We start from the raw sequence: 23,034 nt of genomic DNA on the forward strand, positions 1-23,034 counted from the left end.
ATTGCTGCTCAGGAGGCAATGCATCATAATCCACATGCCAAGGATTTAGCAAGTTTGGAGTTGCAAGCAATTCAAGAATATAGAATCACTCATAAAGCCTATTTAGATTTTCTGAAATAAAAAGCCAAAGTGGAGTGGATTAAAGCTGGGGATGAGAACACTTCATTGTTTCAGTAGAGTATTAAAAGTAGAAGGTTGTAGAATCAAGTGTATAGTATATTTGACAAGGATGATGTATGGAGAGATAAACCCGATGAGGTGTCAGATGCTTTCTTGTCTTATTACACAGAGTTACTGGGAAGTGTACATGATAACAGAACACAGGTTATCAAACAGATAGTGCAATCAGGTCCTATCTGTCAAAATCATCACAAAGATATCCCCAATACTCCTTATACTGCTGATGAAGTTAAAGCTGCTTTATTTTCTATTCTAAGAGTCAAGGCTCCAGGTCCTGATGGATTTGGTTCCTACTTTTATAAAGATGCATGGTCTATAGTAGGGGATGATGTTATATCAGCTATCATTGATGTGCTTCAGCATAGCAAGTTACTCAAGGAAATTAATCATATTGTGATTACTCTGATTCCTAAGGTCAAATGTCCAAGAAATGTAAGTGAGTTCAGACCCATTTCCTACTGTAAAACTTTGCAAAAATGTGTCACCAAAGTCTTGTGTGCAAGGCTTAGACAAATTCTTCATGCATGATTTGATCTTTGAGAATCAAGGGGGGTTTGTTCATGCATGGGAGGTATATTGTGCATAATATCATGGTTGTTCAGGACCTTGTGAGGCACTATGGGAGGAAAGGTGTGAAGCCAAGCTGTTTAATGAAGATTGATCTCCAAAAGGCATATGATACTGTTGATTGGAACTTTCTAAAGGACATGCTGATTTATCTGGAATTTTCTGTCCAGTTTGTTATCTAGTCATGGAGTGTGTGACTACTCCAATGTTTTCGCTCATGCTTAATGGCTCAATGCATGGATTTTTCAAGTCTAAAAGGGGTCTAAGGCAAGGAGATCCAATTTCTCTTCTTCTTTTTGTTGTCTGCATGGAATATCTGTCAAGGGTACTGCATAAAATGAGTGATATGAGCCAATTTCAGTACCATCCAAGATGCAAAGAGCTTAAACTTACTCACTTGTGTTTTGCTGATGTTCTTATTCTATGTTACAAAGGTGAATTCCCATCTGCTTACCTCATTCTGCAAGCTTTCAAGTTGTTCCATGCTACCTCTGGTTTGAAGGCAAATCAGCAAAAATCTTCCATTTATTTCCATGGTATGAGTAATGAAGTAATTCAGATAATCATTAATGTTTCTGGTTTTACTAGAAGTCAACTGCCTTTCAAGTATCTTGGTGTTCCCATTTGTGCTAAGAGAATATCTGTTGCTCAATGTGGAATGTTAGTAGATAAGATGACAACTAGGATTAAGATGTGGAGCACTAGGAATCTGTCTTATGTGGCTAGAATGCAGCTTATCAATTCAGTTCTGTTGAGCTTACATATGCATTGGGCACAAATATACATTTTGCCTAAGAATGTTTTACAGGGGATCACTAAGGTTGTAGGGTCTTCTTGTGGAGTGGTCTTGCTTATAGTTCTAAGCCTAGCAATGTAGCATGGCATAATACTTTCCGCAGTAAGCAAACAGGTGGTCTAGGCTTTAGAGATGTTGTTCTCTGGAACACTGCCAGCATGGGTGAATATGTGTGGGCTTTAGCTACCAAGCAAGATAATGTTTGGGTCAAATGGGTGACTTCCGTATATTTAAAGAATGGGGAATGTGTTAGGTTATGATACATATGACATTACATAGATCATGCGGAAACAACCATTAACCCAGGACAACATATTATTTACACATAATCATATAGCATAATTTAGATGCATACTCTTTGTTGCGTGCCCTCCCTAGCTGCGCCCGAACCTAAAAAGAACAAGTCTTTAGGACTCCAAGTGTCGTCCCTCCGTAGATAGTCCACAGCACGTCCGGATCCGCCTTAAGATTGACCAACTAGAATCGCCCTTAAGGTACTAGAAAATTTCGGCACTTTTATGAGCAAGATGTGTGTTTTAATTTTCTCTCAAAAAACTCACTTTTGAATACTTTTAAACTTGTTATAAATTGTGAGCCCTAGCCTCATATTTATAGGGGTATGGAAAGGGAATCGAAATCCTATTCAGATACAAATTAATTAAACCTAGAATCCTACAAGAACTCTAATTTAATTAATTTATCAAATAGAATTAGGAATTTAATCATTAACCGAACTCTGCATGTTTTAGGAAACGTGCACGAACACAAACACTTGCACACACACGCACGGCTGCCACGATGGGCCCCATGCGTGCGCGCGAGCAGCAGCCCACGCAGCGCCCGCGCGCGCTGCGCGCTGCGCGTGCTGTGCGCGCTGCGCAGCCTGCTGGGCCTGGCCTTGCGCTGGGCCTGGCGTGGCTGTTTGTGCGGCGCGCTTGGCTTGCTGGGCGATGGCCTGGCTTCGTGCTGGGCCTCGTCCGGCAGGCCTCGTCCGATGCTTATTCGTACGATGCGCTTCCGATTAAATTTTCCGATTCCGGAATTCATTTCCGATACGAACAATATTTAATATTTCCGATTCCGGAATTAATTTCCGTTTCGAACAAATATTTAATATTTCCGTTTCCGGAATTATTTTCCGATTCCGGTAATATTTCCGATTCTGACAATATTTCCGTTTCCGGCAATATTTCCGATTCTGGCAATATTTCCATTTCCGATAATATTTTCCGATACGTACCATGTTTCCGTTTCCGGCAACATCTACGACTTGGATAATATTTATATTTCCGATACGATCCATATTTCCGTTTCCGGCAATATCATCGTTTCCGGAGTATTCATTTCTTGCCTGTGACGATCTTAGCTCCCACTGAAACCAAGATCCGTCGGTTCCGAAAATTCATAGATGGAGTATTTAATGCCATTAAATACTTGATCCGTTTACGTACTATTTGTGTGACCCTACGGGTTCAGTCAAGAGTAAGCTGTGGATTAATATCATTAATTCCACTTGAACTGAAGCGGCCTCTAGCTAGGCATTCAGCTCACTTGATCTCACTGAATTATTAACTTGTTAATTAATACTGAACCGCATTTATTAGACTTAACATAGAATGCATACTTGGACCAAGGGCATTATTTCCTTCAGTCTCCCACTTGTCCTTAGGGACAAGTGTGCATTTCCTAATTCCTTTGTCGCTCGATGCTTGCTCTTGAACATAAGGTAAGAGTTGTCATCCTTATTACGTCCAGAGGTGTTCCTCGGTTTCAGAGTTCAAGTGATCAAATAAACAGATAATCATAGCCTATGATTCATCCGAGCACGGCCATGCATTTCACAGTTTCTAGCTCTCCGAGCGGCCTTGTACAACTTTTAAGCATCTCATCCCGATTTATGGGAGGACAATCCCAATCTTGCGATCTTGAGATTAGACTTCGTTTGATAGGTGATTACCTGAGCGTTGCCTTTATAGCCTCCTTTTACGGTGCGACGGTTGGTCAACGTCAAAGCAACCAGTTCTCAAACAAGTAATCTCAAATCACTCAGGTATTGAGGATTTAGTGTCTAATAATTTAATGAAATTTACTCATGACAGATTTTCATCTCTTACAGTAAAGTTTCATAGGTCTTGTCCGATACTAGTCTTCCCAAAGTAAGTATCTATGCAAATGATTATGACATTGCCATGTCCACATAGTTCAAGAAACAGAACTACTAGTCATCTTGCATTCTAATCGTCTAACGTTTTCTATGCGTCCAATTTTATAGAAAACTCCGATTAGGGACCATTTTCAACCTTTGACATTCAAGTTCACTTGATAGACATTTCTTAGTCACAGGACTGGTCCTGACAGTCTATCTTGAATATATCGTCAAATTGAAGGGACTCATCATTTAATAAACCATAAATTAAATGGAAAAATGAATTCATTTCATTTATTGTGAATGATTAACCAATAATGTTTTACAAAGATTTAAACTCTAAAACTTTAAAACATTAAACAGAGACATCAAAGCCATTCTCCAATATGCTTGATTCCCATAGCTGCAGTGTGCGAGTTGTGCTTCGCCTGCGGCAGAGGTTTAGTTAATGGATCTGATATGTTGTCATCAGTTCCAATTTTGCTTATCTCGACTTCTTTTCTTTCAACGAACTCTCGTAGAAGGTGAAATCTACGAAGTACATGCTTGACTCTCTGGTGGTGTCTAGGCTCTTTTGCCTGTGCAATAGCTCCGTTATTATCACAATACAGGGCTATTGGTCCTTTAATGGAGGGGACTACACCAAGTTCTCCTATGAACTTCCTTAGCCATATAGCTTCCTTTGCTGCTTCATGTGCAGCAATGTACTCCGCTTCAGTTGTAGAATCCGCAATGGTGCTTTGCTTAGCACTTTTCCAGCTTACTGCTCCTCCGTTGAGGCAGAAGACAAACCCAGACTGTGATCTAAAATCATCTTTGTCGGTTTGGAAACTTGCGTCCGTATAGCCTTTAACAATTAATTCATCATCTCCACCATAGACCAGGAAGTCATCTTTGTGCCTTTTCAGGTACTTCAGAATGTTCTTGGCAGCAGTACAATGCGCCTCTCCTTGGTCTGACTGGTATATGCTCGTAGCACTGAGTGCGTACGCAACATCCGGGCGTGTACATATCATAGCATACATTATTGAACCAATCAATGATGCATATGGAATCCCATTCATTCGTCTACGCTCATCAAGTGTTTTTGGGCACTGAGTCTTGCTTAGAGTCATTCCATGAGACATGGGTAGGTAGCCTCGCTTGGAGTCCGCCATCTTGAACCTATCAAGCACCTTATTGATATAAGTGCTTTGACTAAGTCCAATCATCTTTTTAGATCTATCTCTGTAAATCTTGATGCCCAATATGTACTGTGCTTCTCCTAGATCCTTCATCGAAAAACATTTCCCAAGCCAAATCTTGACAGAGTTCAACATAGGAATGTCATTTCCGATAAGCAATATGTCGTCGACATATAATACTAGGAAAGCAATTTTTCTCCCACTGACCTTCTTGTATACACAAGATTCGTCCGCGTTCTTGATGAAACCAAAGTCACTGACTGCTTCATCAAAACGTATATTCCAGCTCCTGGATGCCTGCTTCAATCCGTAGATTGACTTCTTTAGCTTGCATACCTTTTTAGCATTCTTTGGATCCTCAAAACCTTCAGGCTGTGTCATAAACACAGTTTCTGTTAAAACGCCGTTTAAGAAAGCAGTTTTGACATCCATCTGCCATATTTCGTAATCGTAATATGCAGCGATTGCTAACATTATTCGAATAGACTTTAGCATTGCAACTGGTGAAAAGGTTTCATCGTAATCCACACCGTGGACTTGCCTGTAACCTTTTGCGACCAATCTAGCTTTGAAAACTTCAAGTTTCCCATCCTTGTCCTTTTTCAGTTTGAAAACCCATTTGCTTCCAATGGCTTGGTAGCCATCTGGCAAATCGACCAAATCCCATACTTGGTTTTCAGACATGGAGTCTAATTCAGATTGCATGGCTTCTTGCCATTGCTTGGAGCTAGGGCTCGTCATAGCTTGTTTGTAAGTCGCAGGTTCATCAATTTCAAGTATTAGAACGTCATAGCTCTCGTTCGTCAAAATACCTAAGTACCTTTCCGGTTGAGATCTATATCTTTGCGATCTACGCGGGGTAACATTACTAGATTGACCATGATTCTCACCAGATTCTTCTAAAGATCTCTGAGTTTCATCCTGAATGTCATCTTGAGCATTCTCTAGAGTTTGTTGTTCGACTCGAATTTCTTCGAGGTCTACTTTTCTCCCACTTGTCATTTTGGAAATGTGATCCTTCTCCAAAAAGACACCATCTCGAGCAACAAACACTTTGTTCTCAGATGTATTGTAGAAGTAATACCCCTTTGTTTCCTTTGGATAGCCCACAAGGATACATTTGTCAGATTTTGGATGAAGTTTGTCTGAAATTAATCGTTTGACGTATACTTCACATCCCCAAATCTTAAGAAAAGACACATTTGGAGGCTTTCCAAACCATAATTCGTATGGAGTCTTTTCGACAGCTTTAGACGGAGCTCTATTTATAGTGAGTGCAGCTGTATTTAGTGCATGTCCCCAAAATTCTAATGGAAGTTCGGCCTGACCCATCATTGACCTGACCATGTCTAGCAAGGTTCTGTTCCTCCGTTCTGACACACCGTTCCATTGTGGTGTTCCAGGAGGAGTCAATTCTGATAGAATTCCACATTCTTTCAGATGGTCATCAAATTCATAGCTCAGATATTCACCGCCTCTATCAGACCGCAGTGCCTTAATCTTCTTGCCTAATTGATTCTCTACTTCACTCTGAAATTCCTTGAATTTGTCAAAGGATTCAGACTTATGCTTCATTAGGTAGACATAACCATACCTACTGAAGTCATCAGTGAAAGTGATAAAGTAGCTGAAACCACCTCTAGCATTTGTACTCATTGGTCCACATACATCTGTATGGATTAAACCCAATAGTTCATTTGCTCTTTCTCCAACTTTAGAGAAAGGTTGCTTTGTCATTTTGCCAAGTAAACATGATTCGCATTTACCATAATCCTCTAAGTCAAATGGCTCTAGAATTCCTTCCTTTTGAAGTCTTTCTAAGCGTTTCAAGTTTATATGGCCTAATCGACAATGCCACAGATAGGTGAGATCTGAATCATCATTTTTGGCCTTTTTGGTATTTATGTTATATACTTGTTTGTCGTGATCTAATAAATAAAGTCCATTGACTAATTTAGCAGATCCATAAAACATCTCTTTAAAATAAAACGAACAACTATTGTCTTTTATTAAAAAGGAAAATCCCTTAGCATCTAAGCAAGAAACTGAAATGATGTTTTTAGTAAGACTTGGAACATGGAAACATTCTTCCAGTTCCAAAACTAGCCCGGAGGGCAACGACAAATAGTAAGTTCCTACGGCTAATGCAGCAATCCGTGCTCCATTTCCCACTCGTAGGTCGACTTGACCCTTGCTTAACTTTCTACTTCTTCTTAGTCCCTGTGGATTGGAACATAAGTGTGAGCCACAACCTGTATCTAATACCCAAGAAGTTGAATTAGCAAGTATACAGTCTATAACGAAAATACCTGAAGATGGAACGACTGTTCCGTTCTTCTGATCTTCCTTTAGCTTCAAGCAATCTCTCTTCCAATGCCCCTTCTTCTTGCAGTAGAAGCATTCGGATTCAGAAGTGGGTTGACTGACCTTCCTCTTTGCAGATTTGGCGCCAGTTTGCTTAGTTGGGCTGGCCTTGTTGCCACCTTTCTTAGCATTCCTCTTCTTTCCAGATTTCTTGAACTTTCCCCCACGCACCATAAGCACATCCTGCTTATCACTTTTGAGCGTCTTTTCAGCGGTCTTAAGCATACCGTAAAGCTCAGTGAGCGTTTTGTCCAGACTATTCATACTGTAGTTCAGTTTGAACTGATCATACCCGCTATAAAGAGAATGGAGGATGGTGTCTATAGCCATTTCCTGAGAAAATTGCTGATCCAGCCGACTCATATTCTCAATGAGTCCAATCATTTTGAGAACATGTGGACTTACGGGCTCGCCTTTCTTAATCTTGGTCTCAAGAATTTGCCTATGAGTCTCGAATCTTTCGACTCGAGCCAGATCTTGGAACATGTTCTTCAACTCACTGATGATTGTGAAAGCATCTGAGTTGATGAACGTTTTCTGCAGATCCGCACTCATGGTGGCGAGCATTAGACATTTCACATCCTTGTTGGCATCAATCCAACGATTGAGGGCTGCCTGAGTGACCCCGTCGCCTGCAGCTTCGGGCATCGCCTCATCTAGGACATACTCCTTTTCTTCCTGCATAAGAACTATTTGCAAGTTCCTTTGCCAGTCAAGGAAGTTTTTCCCGTTCAACTTCTCCTTTTCGAGAATTGATCGAATGTTGAATGAATTGTTGTTTGCCATATTAAAAACTACAATTGAAAAGAATAAACAAATAAATAACCATTCACAGTTTCTCTTAATAAACTTAAATTCTAGCATACATGCATAATTCAATGTTTATTAAGCATTTTATTCAAATTATGTGTTCCGGCAGGTGTGAATAAAATGATTCCAAGATCCTAAAATCATTGAAGAACTAAGCACAGTTTGTCGACTTAATCCTAGAACATCTTAGGTAAGCAAAAGCCTTTTGCTAATAGTCTAGAAACTATTCTTGGTTGATAGGTACGTCTAAGAACTTATTAGGTAAACCTATCGAATTTGCCACGACATAAAAGGACTCCTCACTTATATCGTTGAGTTTCACCAAAACTAACATGTACTCACAATTATTTGTGTACCTTGCCCCTTTAGGACCAATAAGTAACACCTCGCTGAGCGAAAACTATTACTAGATTGATGTAAAGGATATCCAAGCAAGTGTATATTTTGGCATGGCACCTTTTAACTCAATTTTTAAGTTTGGAACTTAAGGCTCTTACTATGTTGGTTAGATTTTAAGTGAACTAAAATCCTTAATCATGCAACATAATCAAGCTTTTGATCTCATGCATTTTAAGACATATTTAAAACAATAAATAACTTAAAGCATGCATAAGATAAATGTGATCTAGTATGGCCCGACTCAATTTTTTCAATTCAAATATGGTCTGCGTACCATCAAATAGTTGTAATTAGTTATAGCTTATCCTATTTGAAGAAAATGGTGCCTCCCACGGAGATTTTCAAGACGGACTTTGAAGTTAAAGCTTCAAGATGAAGTCGGGCCATACTAGATCACAAATATCTTATGCATGTTTTAAGTTATTTATTGCTTTTAAATATGTCTTAAAATGCATGAGATCAAAAGCTTGATTATGTTGCATGATTAAGGATTTTAGTTCACTTAAAATCTAACCAACATAGTAAGAGCCTTAAGTTCCAAACTTAAAAATTGAGTTAAAAGGTGCCATGCCAAAATATACACTTGCTTGGATATCCTTTACATCAATCTAGTAATAGTTTTCGCTCAGCGAGGTGTTACTTATTGGTCCTAAAGGGGCAAGGTACACAAATAATTGTGAGTACATGTTAGTTTTGGTGAAACTCAACGATATAAGTAAGGAGTCCTTTTATGTCGTGGCAAAATCGATAGGTTTACCTAATAAGTTCTTAGACGTACCTATCAACCAAGAATAGTTTCTAGACTATTAGCAAAAGGCTTTTGCTTACCTAAGATGTTCTAGGATTAAGTCGACAAACTGTGCTTAGTTCTTCAATGATTTTAGGATCTTGGAATCATTTTATTCACACCTGCCGGAACACAAAACTTGAATAAAATGCTTAATAAACATTGAATTATGCATGTATGCTAGAATTTAAGTTTATTAAGAGAAACTGTGAATGGTTATTTATTTGTTTATTCTTTTCAATTGTAGTTTTTAATATGGCAAACAACAATTCATTCAACATTCGATCAATTCTCGAAAAGGAGAAGTTGAACGGGAAAAACTTCCTTGACTGGCAAAGGAACTTGCAAATAGTTCTTATGCAGGAAGAAAAGGAGTATGTCCTAGATGAGGCGATGCCCGAAGCTGCAGGCGACGGGGTCACTCAGGCAGCCCTCAATCGTTGGATTGATGCCAAAAAGGATGTGAAATGTCTAATGCTCGCCACCATGAGTACGGATCTGCAGAAAACGTTCATCAACTCAGATGCTTTCACAATCATCAGTGAGTTGAAGAACATGTTCCAAGATCTGGCTCGAGTCGAAAGATTCGAGACTCATAGGCAAATTCTTGAGACCAAGCTTAAGAAAGGCGAGCCCGTAAGTCCACATGTTCTCAAAATGATTGGACTCATTGAGAATATGAGTCGGCTGGATCAACAATTTTCTCAGGAAATGGCTATAGACACCATCCTCCATTCTCTTCATAGCGGGTATGATCAGTTCAAACTGAACTACAGTATGAATAGTCTGGACAAAACGCTCACTGAGCTTCACGGTATGCTGAAGACCGCTGAAAAGACGCTCAAAAGTGATAAGCAGGATGTGCTTATGGTGCGTGGGGGCAAGTTCAAGAAATCTGGAAAGAAGAGGAATGCTAAGAAAGGTGGCAACAAGGCCAGCCCAACTAAGCAAACTGGCGCCAAATCTGTAAAGAGGAAGGTCAGTCAACCCACTTCTGAATCCGAATGCTTCTACTGCAAGAAGAAGGGGCATTGGAAGAGAGATTGCTTGAAGCTAAAGGAAGATCAGAAGAACGGAACAGTCGTTCCATCTTCAGGTATTTTCGTTATAGACTGTATACTTGCTAATTCAACTTCTTGGGTATTAGATACAGGTTGTGGCTCACACTTATGTTCCAATCCACAGGGACTAAGAAGAAGTAGAAAGTTAAGCAAGGGTGAAGTCGACCTACGAGTGGGAAATGGAGCACGGATTGCTGCATTAGCTGTAGGAACTTACTATTTGTCGTTGCCCTCCGGGCTAGTTTTGGAACTGGAAGAATGTTTCCATGTTCCAAGTCTTACTAAAAACATCATTTCAGTTTCTTGCTTAGATGCTAAGGGATTTTCCTTTTTAATAAAAGACAATAGTTGTTCGTTTTATTTTAAAGAGATGTTTTATGGATCTGCTAGATTAGTCAATGGACTTTATTTATTAGATCACGACAAACAAGTATATAACATAAATACCAAAAAGGCCAAAAAGAATGATTCAGATCTCACCTATCTGTGGCATTGTCGATTAGGCCATATAAACTTGAAACGCTTAGAAAGACTTCAAAAGGAAGGAATTCTAGAACCATTTGACTTAGAGGATTATGGTAAATGCGAATCATGTTTACTTGGCAAAATGACAAAGCAACCTTTCTCTAAAGTTGGAGAAAGAGCAAATGAACTATTGGGTTTAATCCTTACAGATGTATGTGGACCAATGAGTACAAATGCTAGAGGTGGTTTCAGCTACTTTATCACTTTAACTGATGACTTCAGTAGGTATGGTTATGTCTACCTAATGAAGCATAAGTCTGAATCCTTTGACAAATTCAAGGAATTTTAGAGTGAAGTAGAGAATCAATTAGGCAAGAAGATTAAGGCACTGCGGTCTGATAGAGGCGGTGAATATCTGAGCTATGAATTTGATGACCATCTGAAAGAATGTGGAATTCTATCAGAATTGACTCCTCCTGGAACACCACAATGGAATGGTGTGTCGGAACGGAGGAACAGAACCTTGCTAGACATGGTCAGGTCAATGATGGGTCAGGCCGAACTTCCATTAGAATTTTGGGGACATGCACTAAATACAGCTGCACTCACTATAAATAGAGCTCCGTCTAAAGCTGTCGAAAAGACTCCATACGAATTATGGTTTGGAAAGCCTCCAAATGTGTCTTTTCTTAAGATTTGGGGATGTGAAGTATACGTCAAACGATTAATTTCAGACAAACTTCATCCAAAATCTGACAAATGTATCCTTGTGGGCTATCCAAAGGAAACAAAGGGGTATTACTTCTACAATACATCTGAGAACAAAGTGTTTGTTGCTCGAGATGGTGTCTTTTTGGAGAAAGATCACATTTCCAAAATGACAAGTGGGAGAAAAATAGACCTCGAAGAAATTCGAGTCGAACAACAAACTCTAGAGAATGCTCAAGATGACATTCAGGATGAAACTCAGAGATCTTTAGAAGAATCTGGTGAGAATCATGGTCAATCTAGAAATGTTACCCCGCGTAGATCGCAAAGATATAGATCTCAACCGGAAAGGTACTTAGGTATTTTGACGAACGAGAGCTATGACGTTCTATTACTTGAAAGTGATGAACCTGCGACTTACAAACAAGCTATGACGAGCCCTAGCTCCAAGCAATGGCAAGAAGCCATGCAATCTGAATTAGACTCCATGTCTGAAAACCAAGTATGGGATTTGGTCGATTTGCCAGATGGCTACCAAGCCATTGGAAGCAAATGGGTTTTCAAACTGAAAAAGGACAAGGATAGGAAACTTGAAGTTTTCAAAGCTAGATTGGTTGCAAAAGGTTACAGGCAAGTCCACAGTGTGGATTACGATGAAACCTTTTCACCAGTTGCAATGCTAAAGTCTATTCGAATAATGTTAGAAATCGCTGCATATTACGATTACGAAATATGGCAGATGGATGTCAAAACTTCTTTCTTAAACGGTGTTTTAACAGAAACTGTGTTTATGACACAGCCTGAAGGTTTTGAGGATCCAAAGAATGCTAAAAAGGTATGCAAGCTAAAGAAGTCAATCTACGGATTGAAGCAGGCATCCAGGAGCTGGAATATACGTTTTGATGAAGCAGTCAGTGACTTTGGTTTCATCAAAAACGCAGACGAATCTTGTGTATACAAGAAGGTCAGTGGGAGCAAAATTGCTTTCCTAGTATTATATGTCGACGACATATTGCTTATCGGAAATGACATTCCTATGTTGAACTCTGTCAAGATTTGGCTTGGGAAATGTTTTTCGATGAAGGATCTAGGAGAAGCACAGTACATATTGGGCATTAAGATTTACAGAGATAGATCTAAAAAGATGATTGGACTTAGTCAAAGCACTTATATCAATAAGGTGCTTGATAGGTTCAAGATGGCGGACTCCAAGCGAGGCTACCTACCCATGTCTCATGGAATGACTCTAAGCAAGACTCAGTGCCCAAAAACACTTGATGAGCGTAGACGAATGAATGGGATTCCATATGCATCATTAATTGGTTCAATAATGTATGCTATGATATGTACACGCCCGGATATTGCGTACGCACTCAGTGCTACGAGCAGATACCAGTCAGACCCAGGAGAGGCGCATTGGACTGCTGCCAAGAACATTCTGAAGTACCTGAAAAGGCACAAAGATGACTTCCTGGTCTATGGTGGAGATGATGAATTAATTTTTAAAGGCTATACGGACGCAAGTTTCCAAACCGACAAAGATGATTTCAGATCACAGTCTGGGTTTGTCTTCTGCCTCAACGGAGGAGCAGTAAGCTGGAAAAGTGCTAAGCAAAGCACAATTGCGGATTCTACAACTGAAGCGGAGTACATTGCTGCACATGAAGCAGCAAAGGAAGCTATATGGCTAAGGAAGTTCATAGGTGAACTTGGTGTAGTCCCCTCCATTAAAGGACCAATAGCCCTGTATTGTGATAATAACGGAGCTATTGCACAGGCAAAAGAGCCTAGACACCACCAGAGAGTCAAGCATGTACTTCGTAGATTTCACCTTCTACGAGAGTTCGTTGAAAGAAAAGAAGTCGAGATAAGCAAAATTGGAACTGATGACAACATATCAGATCCATTAACTAAACCTCTGCCGCAGGCGAAGCACAACTCGCACACTGCAGCTATGGGAATCAAGCATATTGGAGAATGGATTTGATGTCTCTGTTTAATGTTTTAAAGATTTAGAGTTTAAATCTTTGTAAAACATTATTGGTTAATCATTCACAATAAATGAAAAGAATTCATTTTTCCATTTAATTTGTGGTTTATTAAATGATGAGTCCCTTCAATTTGACGATATATTCAAGATAGACTGTCAGGACCAGTCCTGTGACTAAGAAATGTCTATCAAGTGAACTTGAATGTCAAAGTTTGAAAATGGTCCCTAATCGGAGTTTTCTATAAAATTGGACGCATAGAAAACGTTAGACGATTAGAATGCAAGATGACTAGTAGCTCTGTTTCTTGAACTATGTGGACATGGCAATGTCATAATCATTTGCATAGATACTTACTTTGGGAAGACTAGTATCGGACAAGACCTATGAAACTTTACTGTAAGAGATGAAAATCTGTCATAAGTAAATTTCATTAAATTATTAGACACTAAATCCTCAATACCTGAGTGATTTGAGATTACTTGTTTGAGAACTGGTTGCTTTGACGTTGACCAACCGTCGCACCGTAAAAGGAGGCTATAAAGGCAACGCTCAGGTAATCACCTATCAAACGAAGTCTAATCTCAAGATCGCAAGATTGGGATTGTCCTCCCATAAATCGGGATGAGATGCTTAAAAGTTGTACAAGGCCACTCGGAGAGCTAGAAACTGTGAAATGCATGGCCGTGCTCGGATGAATCATAGGCTATGATTATCTGTTTATTTGATCAGTTGAACTCTGAAACCGAGGAACACCTCTGGACATAATAAGGATGACAACTCTTACCTTATGTTCAAGAGCAAGCATCGAGCGACAAAGGAATTAGGAAATGCACACTTGTCCCTAAGGACAAGTGGGAGACTGAAGGAAATAATGCCCTTGGTCCAAGTATGCATTCTATGATAAGTCTAATAAATGCGGTTCAGTATTAATTAACAAGTTAATAATTCAGTGAGATCAAGTGAGCTGAATGCCTAGCTAGAGGCCGCTTCAGTTCAAGTGGAATTAATGATATTAATCCACAACTTACTCTTGACTGAACCCGTAGGGTCACACAAATAGTACGTAAACGGATCAAGTATTTAATGGCATTAAATACTCTATCTATGGATATTCGGAATCGACGGATCTTGGTTTCAGTGGGAGCTGAGATCGTCACAGGCAAGAAATGAATACTCCGGAAACGATGATATTACCGTAAACGGAAATATGGATCGTAACGGAAATATAAATATTATCCAAGTCGTAGATGTTGCCGGAAACGGAAACATGGTACGTATCGGAAAATATTATCGGAAATGGAAATATTACCAGAATCGGAAATATTGCCGGAAACGGAAATATTGTCAGAATCGGAAATATTACCGGAATCGGAAAATAATTCCGGAAACGGAAATATTAAATATTTGTTCGAAACGGAAATTAATTCCGGAATCGGAAATGTTAAATATTGTTCGTATCGGAAATGAATTCCGGAATCGGAAATTTAATCGGAAGCGTATCGTACGAATAAGCATCGGACGAGGCCTGCCGGACGAGGCCCAGCACGAAGCCAGGCCATCGCCCAGCAAGCCAAGCGCGCCACACAAACAGCCACGCCAGGCCCAGCGCAAGGCCAGGCCCAGCGCGCGCAGCGCGCGCGGGTGCTTGCGTGGGCTTGTGGCTCGCGCAGGCCTCGCTGCGTGGGCTGCTGCTCGTGCGCACGCATGGGCGGCCCATCGTGGCTGCCGTGTGTGCGTGTGTAAGTGTTTGTGTTTGTGCACGTTTCCTAAAACGTGCAGAGTTCGGTTAATGATTAAATTCCTAATTCTATTTGATAAATTAATTAAATTAGAGTTCTTGTAGGATTCTAGGTTTAATAAATTTGTATCTGAATAGGATTCCAATTCCCTTTCCATAACCCTATAAATATGTGGCCTGGGTTCACAATTTATAACGAGTTTCAAAGTATTCAAAGTGAGTTTTTGAGAGAAAAATTCAGCCACACATCTTGCTCAAAAGTGCCGAAAATCCTAGTACCTTAAGGGCGATTCTAGTTGGTCAATCTTAAGGCGGATCCGGACGTGCTGTGGACTATCTACGGAGGGACGACACTTGGAGTCCTAAAGACTTGTTCTTGTTTGGTTCGGGCGCAGCTAGGGAGGGCACGCAACAAAGAGTATGCATCTAAATTATGCTATATGATTATGTGTAAATAATATGTAATCCTGGGTTAATGGTTGTTTCCGCATGATTTATGTAATATCATATGTATCATAACCTAACAATACGTACACATGAAAACATATTACTAAGTTGGAGATTATTAAGTTTAAACGACTTTTTCTTATCCCAATTAGTATATTTATTATTCGGATTTGAATATCATGTCTAGCAACATATGATTTCGCCTCCAAATTGGCAAGCTTTTTGCCAAGATTCTAATAATTGGATGTAATGATGCCATGACGGTTGTTCTTGTAGTACAACGCTTGCTAGTGTATGTATTATAATTTAGTATGCAATCGTATTTGGACGGAAAAAATATTGGGAATAGTAGTAAATAGTACATCTGATAAGAACCATGGTTTATACAATACGTGTGCTTTTAGCTTTTACTTTTATGTTCATAAAATTTGATTTGCTGCCTCACTTTTAGTCTCCGTTCTGGTTATGCAGAATGAATTAAATAGTTAATGCACTAAAACATCGGGTTATGAGGATGAAATGGTTGTTCAAAGGCTGGAGTTGAAACAAGTTCAACTGGTGGTCAAGCCTGCTGATAAGTTAGTTGAACCGCTGAAAGACTACATCAATGTCATAGCACAAAGGAGTTAAGTTTGACAGAGAGAGGGGATTAAACAGATGGCTCAGGCATGGGCTATATACAAAGTAATAGAGTACTCCAAATTCCACATGCAGGCTTCAGGGAACTGACTGATAGATCGAGAATTCGAGCAGCGGGACAAGGGAGCTATCAGGATAACAATATTGATGTAGGATTGTACTTTCAGACATCAGGTGAGGCTAACTTTTCCTCTTATTTCTGTAATTTCATCATATTCAAGTTCATCTTCATCTTCTTATTTCTTGATCTTATTCTTGTAAGTTGCTAAATGTACAGAACTAATGGTATCGTCTCATTCCACACACTACTTGGCTCTATTCTGGTACTTGAAATAAGTTATATTCTGTGAAGTTAAGCATTCATATAGTATTTCATTTTTCCCTCAGAAGGTTAGTTTCGGCGCTTTGGATATACTCTTGCTGGTTAAGCTGCATAGGCTGTATAGTTTACAAAGAAGGAAAATGAACGAGCCAAAACAAGAAACCAAGCGATCAGCCACATATTATCAAAATTACTTGGAAAATTATTGATCTTTCGTGGATCAAGTTTTATCAAGGGAAAGCAAAGGTGGTAGTTTCTCTACTGATACTGCTGCAGATCTTCAGTAGCAAACTATTTTGACCTTGAAAGATGTATTCATAAAAATTACATTGATTGTGGATAATATGATACTGGATTCATGAAAGGAGATCATCGATTACAAGCGTTTATGAAGATGTATATTTCAAAATAATGGTCTAGTGATCAAGATCAAATCAAAAAGTGAGAACTCATTGACAAATGAAGTGAGAGATCACTGGGCGGGTTATGTTATTATTTTGTGTTTCTTGTGTAGCTTTTTCCTTGGTGTACAACAATGTATAATATACATGGTTAGACTCTATGAAGTGTTTAATGGTTAGACTCTATGAAGTGTTTAATGAAATGACTTTTGTCGTATATTGTTTTTAATGGATTTTAAAATCTTGTATAAGAATATCTAATTTTTTTATTTTAAATTACTGTTTTCGTTGGTTTATTAATTATTAATCAAAAAAATTAAGTAAATGGTTCCATATGTAAAGGTTAAATAATAATCGGAAGTAATATTCTAATATTAAAACAAATCAGTAATATAATTTCGAGTATCTACAACGCTTATATGTGGAGTGCTGCTAAATGGGGTTGCATTAACAACGCTTATTAAAAGCGATGTAATTATTTTAACAGCGCCCATAATTAACAGCGCTTATAAAGCGCTGTAGTTCTTTGAAAAAAGCGCTATTAAAAGCTTATTTTGGTGTAGTGTGAGATTCATGATCACTTATTCTTCAGGTGTACCTATAGTAATCTGTGTTTGATGGAAATGAAGAAATGGATGGGTCTGCAATGTGGTAACAAATTGCAGCACATATTCAGAGACATTAGTCACAGTAGAAGGTCCAAGTTCAGAAAACAGGTAGTTTTTGCAGCTGTAGTTGCTCTTGTGTATCTGATCTGGAGGTGCAGGAATACAAGCTATTCGGAGCAGACTGTTCCTACTGTCAACAACACAATCAGTAGTGTGAAGCAAGTTGTAAAAAAAAGAATACAAGCAGTGTTGCCTAAGAGTGTTAGCAGGTCTGATAGCCAATGTTTTTTGGCTTTATAGGTTGGTTGTTGGTGTCTGTATGCATGTTGGCTAGTTTGTTTGTGCTAGTTCCTTGGTGAGATGGTCCAACCTAGTTGGTTTGTCTCCCTTGGTCCTAGTTTAGCTTGTATTTCGTTTTGAGCTTAATAATATTATTCTCACTTGCTTAGCAAAAAAAAAATGAAATCATATTACAATGTAAATGTTTTAAACAAAATTCAATCAAACAATATATTCCGTAATAACACTACAAGAAATTGTACCATGATTAACGGGAAATCCCGTCGCTAAAGGCCAATAATCGTTGATTAACGACGGGATTTCCTGTCGCGAACCGTTATAAAAGGGGGGCGTCATTAATGGAAAACCCATCGTCAACCCGTCGTAAAATATATTTTCGATGGTTGTTCTCGTCTTTGTTTTGTTGTTAGCCCCGTCGCAAAAGGTTTTTGCAACGGGTTTTTTGACCCGTCATTATTAGGTTGTCAATAAAGATACATATTTTTGTAGTGTAAAAACATATGCCCATATTATTTTGATATTTACTTTTTCTATACAGAACTTTGTATATAATTTTCTCTACCTAATATAATTTAGTTTTTTTTTATATTTTTCCACACATCACGTGCGTATAGGACCCAGGGCCGGCTAAAGGGCGGTCCAATCGGACCTACAGCACCGGGCCACATAATTTTTGGGGCCCAAACGAAATTGTGTTAGTTAAACTCCCAGAATCCTTTATTATATATTTAACCGCTGCTGCAGGAAACATTGTATGATAGTTGTCCCAGTTGGTAAAGGGTTATAAATGTGGGAGAGGGTACCCAGGGTTCGATTCTTGACTCATGCTGTTTTTTTATATTTTTTTTGCTTTTTCATGGCTGTCAAACTTTTTTCATCCATTTCTAAAATTGACCCAAATAAAACGTTAAAGCATATTATTAATTTGACTCTATATTTTGTATAAATAAAATAATATGAATATAATAGTTATCTGTTTTACATTAAATAATTGTCCGTAAAAATTTTAGGGGCCCAATATCTATATTTAGCACAGGGCCTCCAAATTGTCGGAGACGGGCACTACTACATTTCAGATCTAATGCAACGCCCAAATCCGTTGCAATAGGGTACAAATACCGTTGCATTAGACCTAATGCAACGGCTGGCTACCGTTGCATCCGCTAGCGTTGCATCAGGTCTAATGCAACGACTTTTGGCCCTAATGGAACGGCTTCTTATAATTTACTAGTACCGTTACATTAGTGTTTAATCTAATGCAACGGTCTATCCTGCAACTGTAATCAATGGCTATTACAATGCCTTTACTCTATTGCAACGGTATATTAGACCGGTTTCTAGTGGAGCTTCAATTACCTAATGCAACGGAATATACAAATTTAAATAAATCATATAATAAATGCAAAAAAAAATTCATTGATATTAATAAATAGTACAATATATTTTCCTTCAAAAAAATACAATATATTTGTTCCCCGTAGGGTATAATACAAAATACCAAGCAGTTATTTACTGCATAAATTAGCAAGTCTTTGTAACAAGATAAAATATTCTCAAAAGAAAAAGTTTAACATTGTTAAAACTGAAGGAAATAATGTCCTTGGCCCAAGTATGCATTCTATGTTAAGTCTAATAAATGCGGTTCAGTATTAATTAACAAGTTAATAATTCAGTGAGATCAAGTGAGCTGAATGCCTAGCTAGAGACCGCTTCAGTTCAAGTGGAATTAATGATATTAATCCACAGCTTACTCTTGACTGAACCCGTAGGGTCACACAAATAGTACGCAAACGGATCAAGTATTTAATGGCATTAAATACTCTATCTATGGATATTCGGAATCGACGGATCTTGGTTTCAGTGGGAGCTGAGATCGTCACAAGCAAGAAATGAATACTCCGGAAACGATGATATTGCCGGAAACGGAAATATGGATCGTATCGGAAATATAAATATTATCCAAGTCGTAGATGTTGCCGGAAACGGAAACATGGTACGTATCGGAAAATATTATCGGAAATGGAAATATTACCAGAATCGGAAATATTGCCGGAAACGGAAATATTGTCAGAATCGGAAATATTACCGGAATCGGAAAATAATTCCGAAAACGGAAATATTAAATATTTGTTCGAAACGGAAATTAATTCCGGAATCGGAAATGTTAAATATTGTTCGTATCGGAAATGAATTCCAGAATCGGAAGTTTAATCGGAAGCGTATCGTACGAATAAGCATCGGACGAGGCCTGCCGGACGAGGCCCAGCACGAAGCCAGGCCATCGCCCATCAAGCCAAGCGCGCCGCACAAACAGCCACGCCAGGCCCAGCGCAAGGCCAGGCCCAGCAGGCCGTGGCAGCGCGCACAGCGCGCGCAGCGCGCGCGGGAGCTGCGTGGGCTTGCAGCTCGCGCAGGCCTTGCTGCGTGGGCTGCTGCTCGCACGCACGCATGGGCGGCCCATCGTGGCTGCCGTGTGTGTGTGCGTAAGTGTTTGTGTTCGTGCACGTTTCCTAAAACGTGCAGAGTTCGGTTAATGATTAAATTCCTAATTCTATTTGATAAATTAATTAAATTAGAGTTCTTGTAGGATTCTAGGTTTAATCAATTTGTATCTGAATAGGATTCCAATTCCCTTTCCATACCCCTATAAATATGTGGCCTGGGTTCACAATTTATAAACGAGTTTCAAAGTATTCAAAGTGAGTTTTTGAGAGAAAAATTCAGCCACACATCTTGCTCAAAAGTGCCGAAAATTCTAGTACCTTAAGGGCGATTCTAGTTGGTCAATCTTAAGGCGGATCCGGACGTGCTGTGGACTATCTACGGAGGGACGACATTTGGAGTCCTAAAGACTTGTTCTTGTTCGGTTCGGGCGCAGCTAGGGAGGGCACGCAACAAAGAGTATGCATCTAAATTATGCTATATGATTATGTGTAAATAATATGTAATCCTGGGTTAATGGTTGTTTCCGCATGATTTATGTAATATCATATGTATCATAACCTAACAGTGGTATCACGAGCCCCTTATTATTTTCATAATCTAAATTGCATGAACATTGTTAAATATTACAAATTTGCAAGAATTAAAAGGGGTGATTAATTTTCGTAATTGTTAATTAATTGCAAATTGCGTTTATTTAATTATACGTACGCAGTTTTTCGGCAGTTTCTTCGTTACTCATCCAAATCGAGTGATTTTTGTGTCAATTCCGCATGTAAAAGGCATTCTAAAATTTTGACAAAAATAATATTTTTCTGCCGAACCCAGAATTCTCAAATTCGAAGCCTAACTATGACTTTTCGAAGGTTTTAGTTTTTCGAATGCAAAATTTCGTAAATTTAAGATGTTAAATTAAATATTTGCGATTCTTGTTGATAAATCTTGAATTTTTGATTGACCTACTGCATATGTTTAACAAGTTTGAATGCCTAGTCTTGTTAATTATGCAATCTAATTTGTAATTATGATTAATTTGTTGAAAATTAGAATAATTTAGAATTAATTTGATTTTCATAATTAATTGTAATTTAATTAGAAACCTATGATTAAAAACCACCATAAAAATTGTAAATTTATGATAAATTTTAAATTTTTATGACCTAGACTTGAATCCATAACAATCGGAAATCAATTGGATAATAAATTTTCGATTTTTTCGCCCTAAAATTATGAAATTAATAATATTTATTAATTTGTCATTAATTTTATAAATTTTAATTTTTTATGTGATTCATTCATATAACTTGCACGCACAAAGCAATGGACGCTTCGTGTTACCCTTAAGGGGTGTTGTATAATGCGGGCATGCGACGACGAGCAAGGGAGCTCGTCGCCCGTGCGGCACGAATGCAATGAGCAAGGGCGTAGTGCACGAGCACAAGGCAGCAGCCTTGCCTTGTGTCGTGGGCCACGAGCAATGGACGAATGGGCATGGGCGAAGGGCGAGCCAAGGCAGTCGCGTGTGGGTAGCAAGCGAGCTGCGCCACAACGCGCGCTGCCTCGCGCAAGAGCGCGCAGCCTCGCGCGCAGCGAGCGCAAGCTCGCGTGCCACGAGCGCTGCGCCCAGCATTGCTCGCGCGCACAGCGAGCGATGTCGCGCGCCCAGAGAGCGATGTCGCGCGCACAGCGAGCGATGTTGCGCGCCCAGCGAGCGATGGCTCGCGCGCACAGCGAGCGATGTCGCGCGCCCAGCGAGCGATGGCTCGCGCGCACAGCGAGCGCTGGCGAGCGCGCACTGCGAGCGATGGCTCGCGTGCAACGAGCGCTGGCGCGCGCGCAGCAAGCACCACAGCGTGCGATGGCTTGCGATTGGTAGAGTAGCAGCTATGCGACGAGCGCATGGGCTGCGCGCATATGGCCAGCAATGGCTGTATGCGTGCGGCCCATGGGCGTGCAATGCGTAGGGTGTTTGCGTTACGATTAGATCGTTTTGAATGTTTATTTTGAAAATTTCAGTTCACGTAATTTTAATTAATTTTAAAATTAATAATTTAAATTATTTTCTTGGATTTTAATTTTGAATATTGTAATTATAATAAATGTTATTTATTCTAATTATTTTACTAAAATTAAAATCATGAATTAATTTAAATAACGACTGAAATTAAATTAAATTTTTTGGATTCAATTATAAATTTATATGAGCTTTAAATTTTAATTAAAATTGTATGTTTCCGGTTAGACTAGAAATACATTTTTATGTTTAAAATTAGTAAAGCATATGAATTTATTGGTTTAAGTGGGAGCGCTTTTTAGTCATAAACTCTTGATTAGGTCTACAAATCCTTAAGGTTAAAACAACTTGATTAGAATTAATAAGGACTGAATAATTGGTAGATTATTGGTGCCCTTGATTAATTGCTGCAAATGTTTACGTGATGCATAATGTGTTTTACTAACCAGCTATGTGGGCCATTCATGATAATGAATGGGTGAATGGTATATATTGTATATGTACTGTTTTGCAGGTTATGAAGTGACTAGTATGGCCCAAATAGGATAGAAAATATGGTCTGCGTACCATTAATTTGAATGTAATTGGTCTGAAGTACCAAAGTTATTTTTCAATTCAAATATGGTCTGCGTACCATCAAATAGTTGTAATTAGTTATAGCTTAT

At 39.0% G+C, this 23,034-nt stretch overlaps 1 protein-coding gene across 1 annotated transcript; it reads left to right on the forward strand.

Annotated features, from left to right (window-relative positions):
• Positions 1-931: 931 nt before the first annotated feature.
• On the forward strand, positions 932-1,624 carry LOC110775381 (uncharacterized). The gene has a single exon (XM_021979992.2). It carries the CDS (start codon positions 932-934, stop codon positions 1,622-1,624), a length of 693 nt encoding a protein of 230 aa, XP_021835684.1.
• Positions 1,625-23,034: the final 21,410 nt, after the last annotated feature.

This window comes from Spinacia oleracea, chromosome 6 (genome assembly GCF_020520425.1).
Source record: "Spinacia oleracea cultivar Varoflay chromosome 6, BTI_SOV_V1, whole genome shotgun sequence".
NCBI lineage: Eukaryota > Viridiplantae > Streptophyta > Magnoliopsida > Caryophyllales > Amaranthaceae > Spinacia > Spinacia oleracea.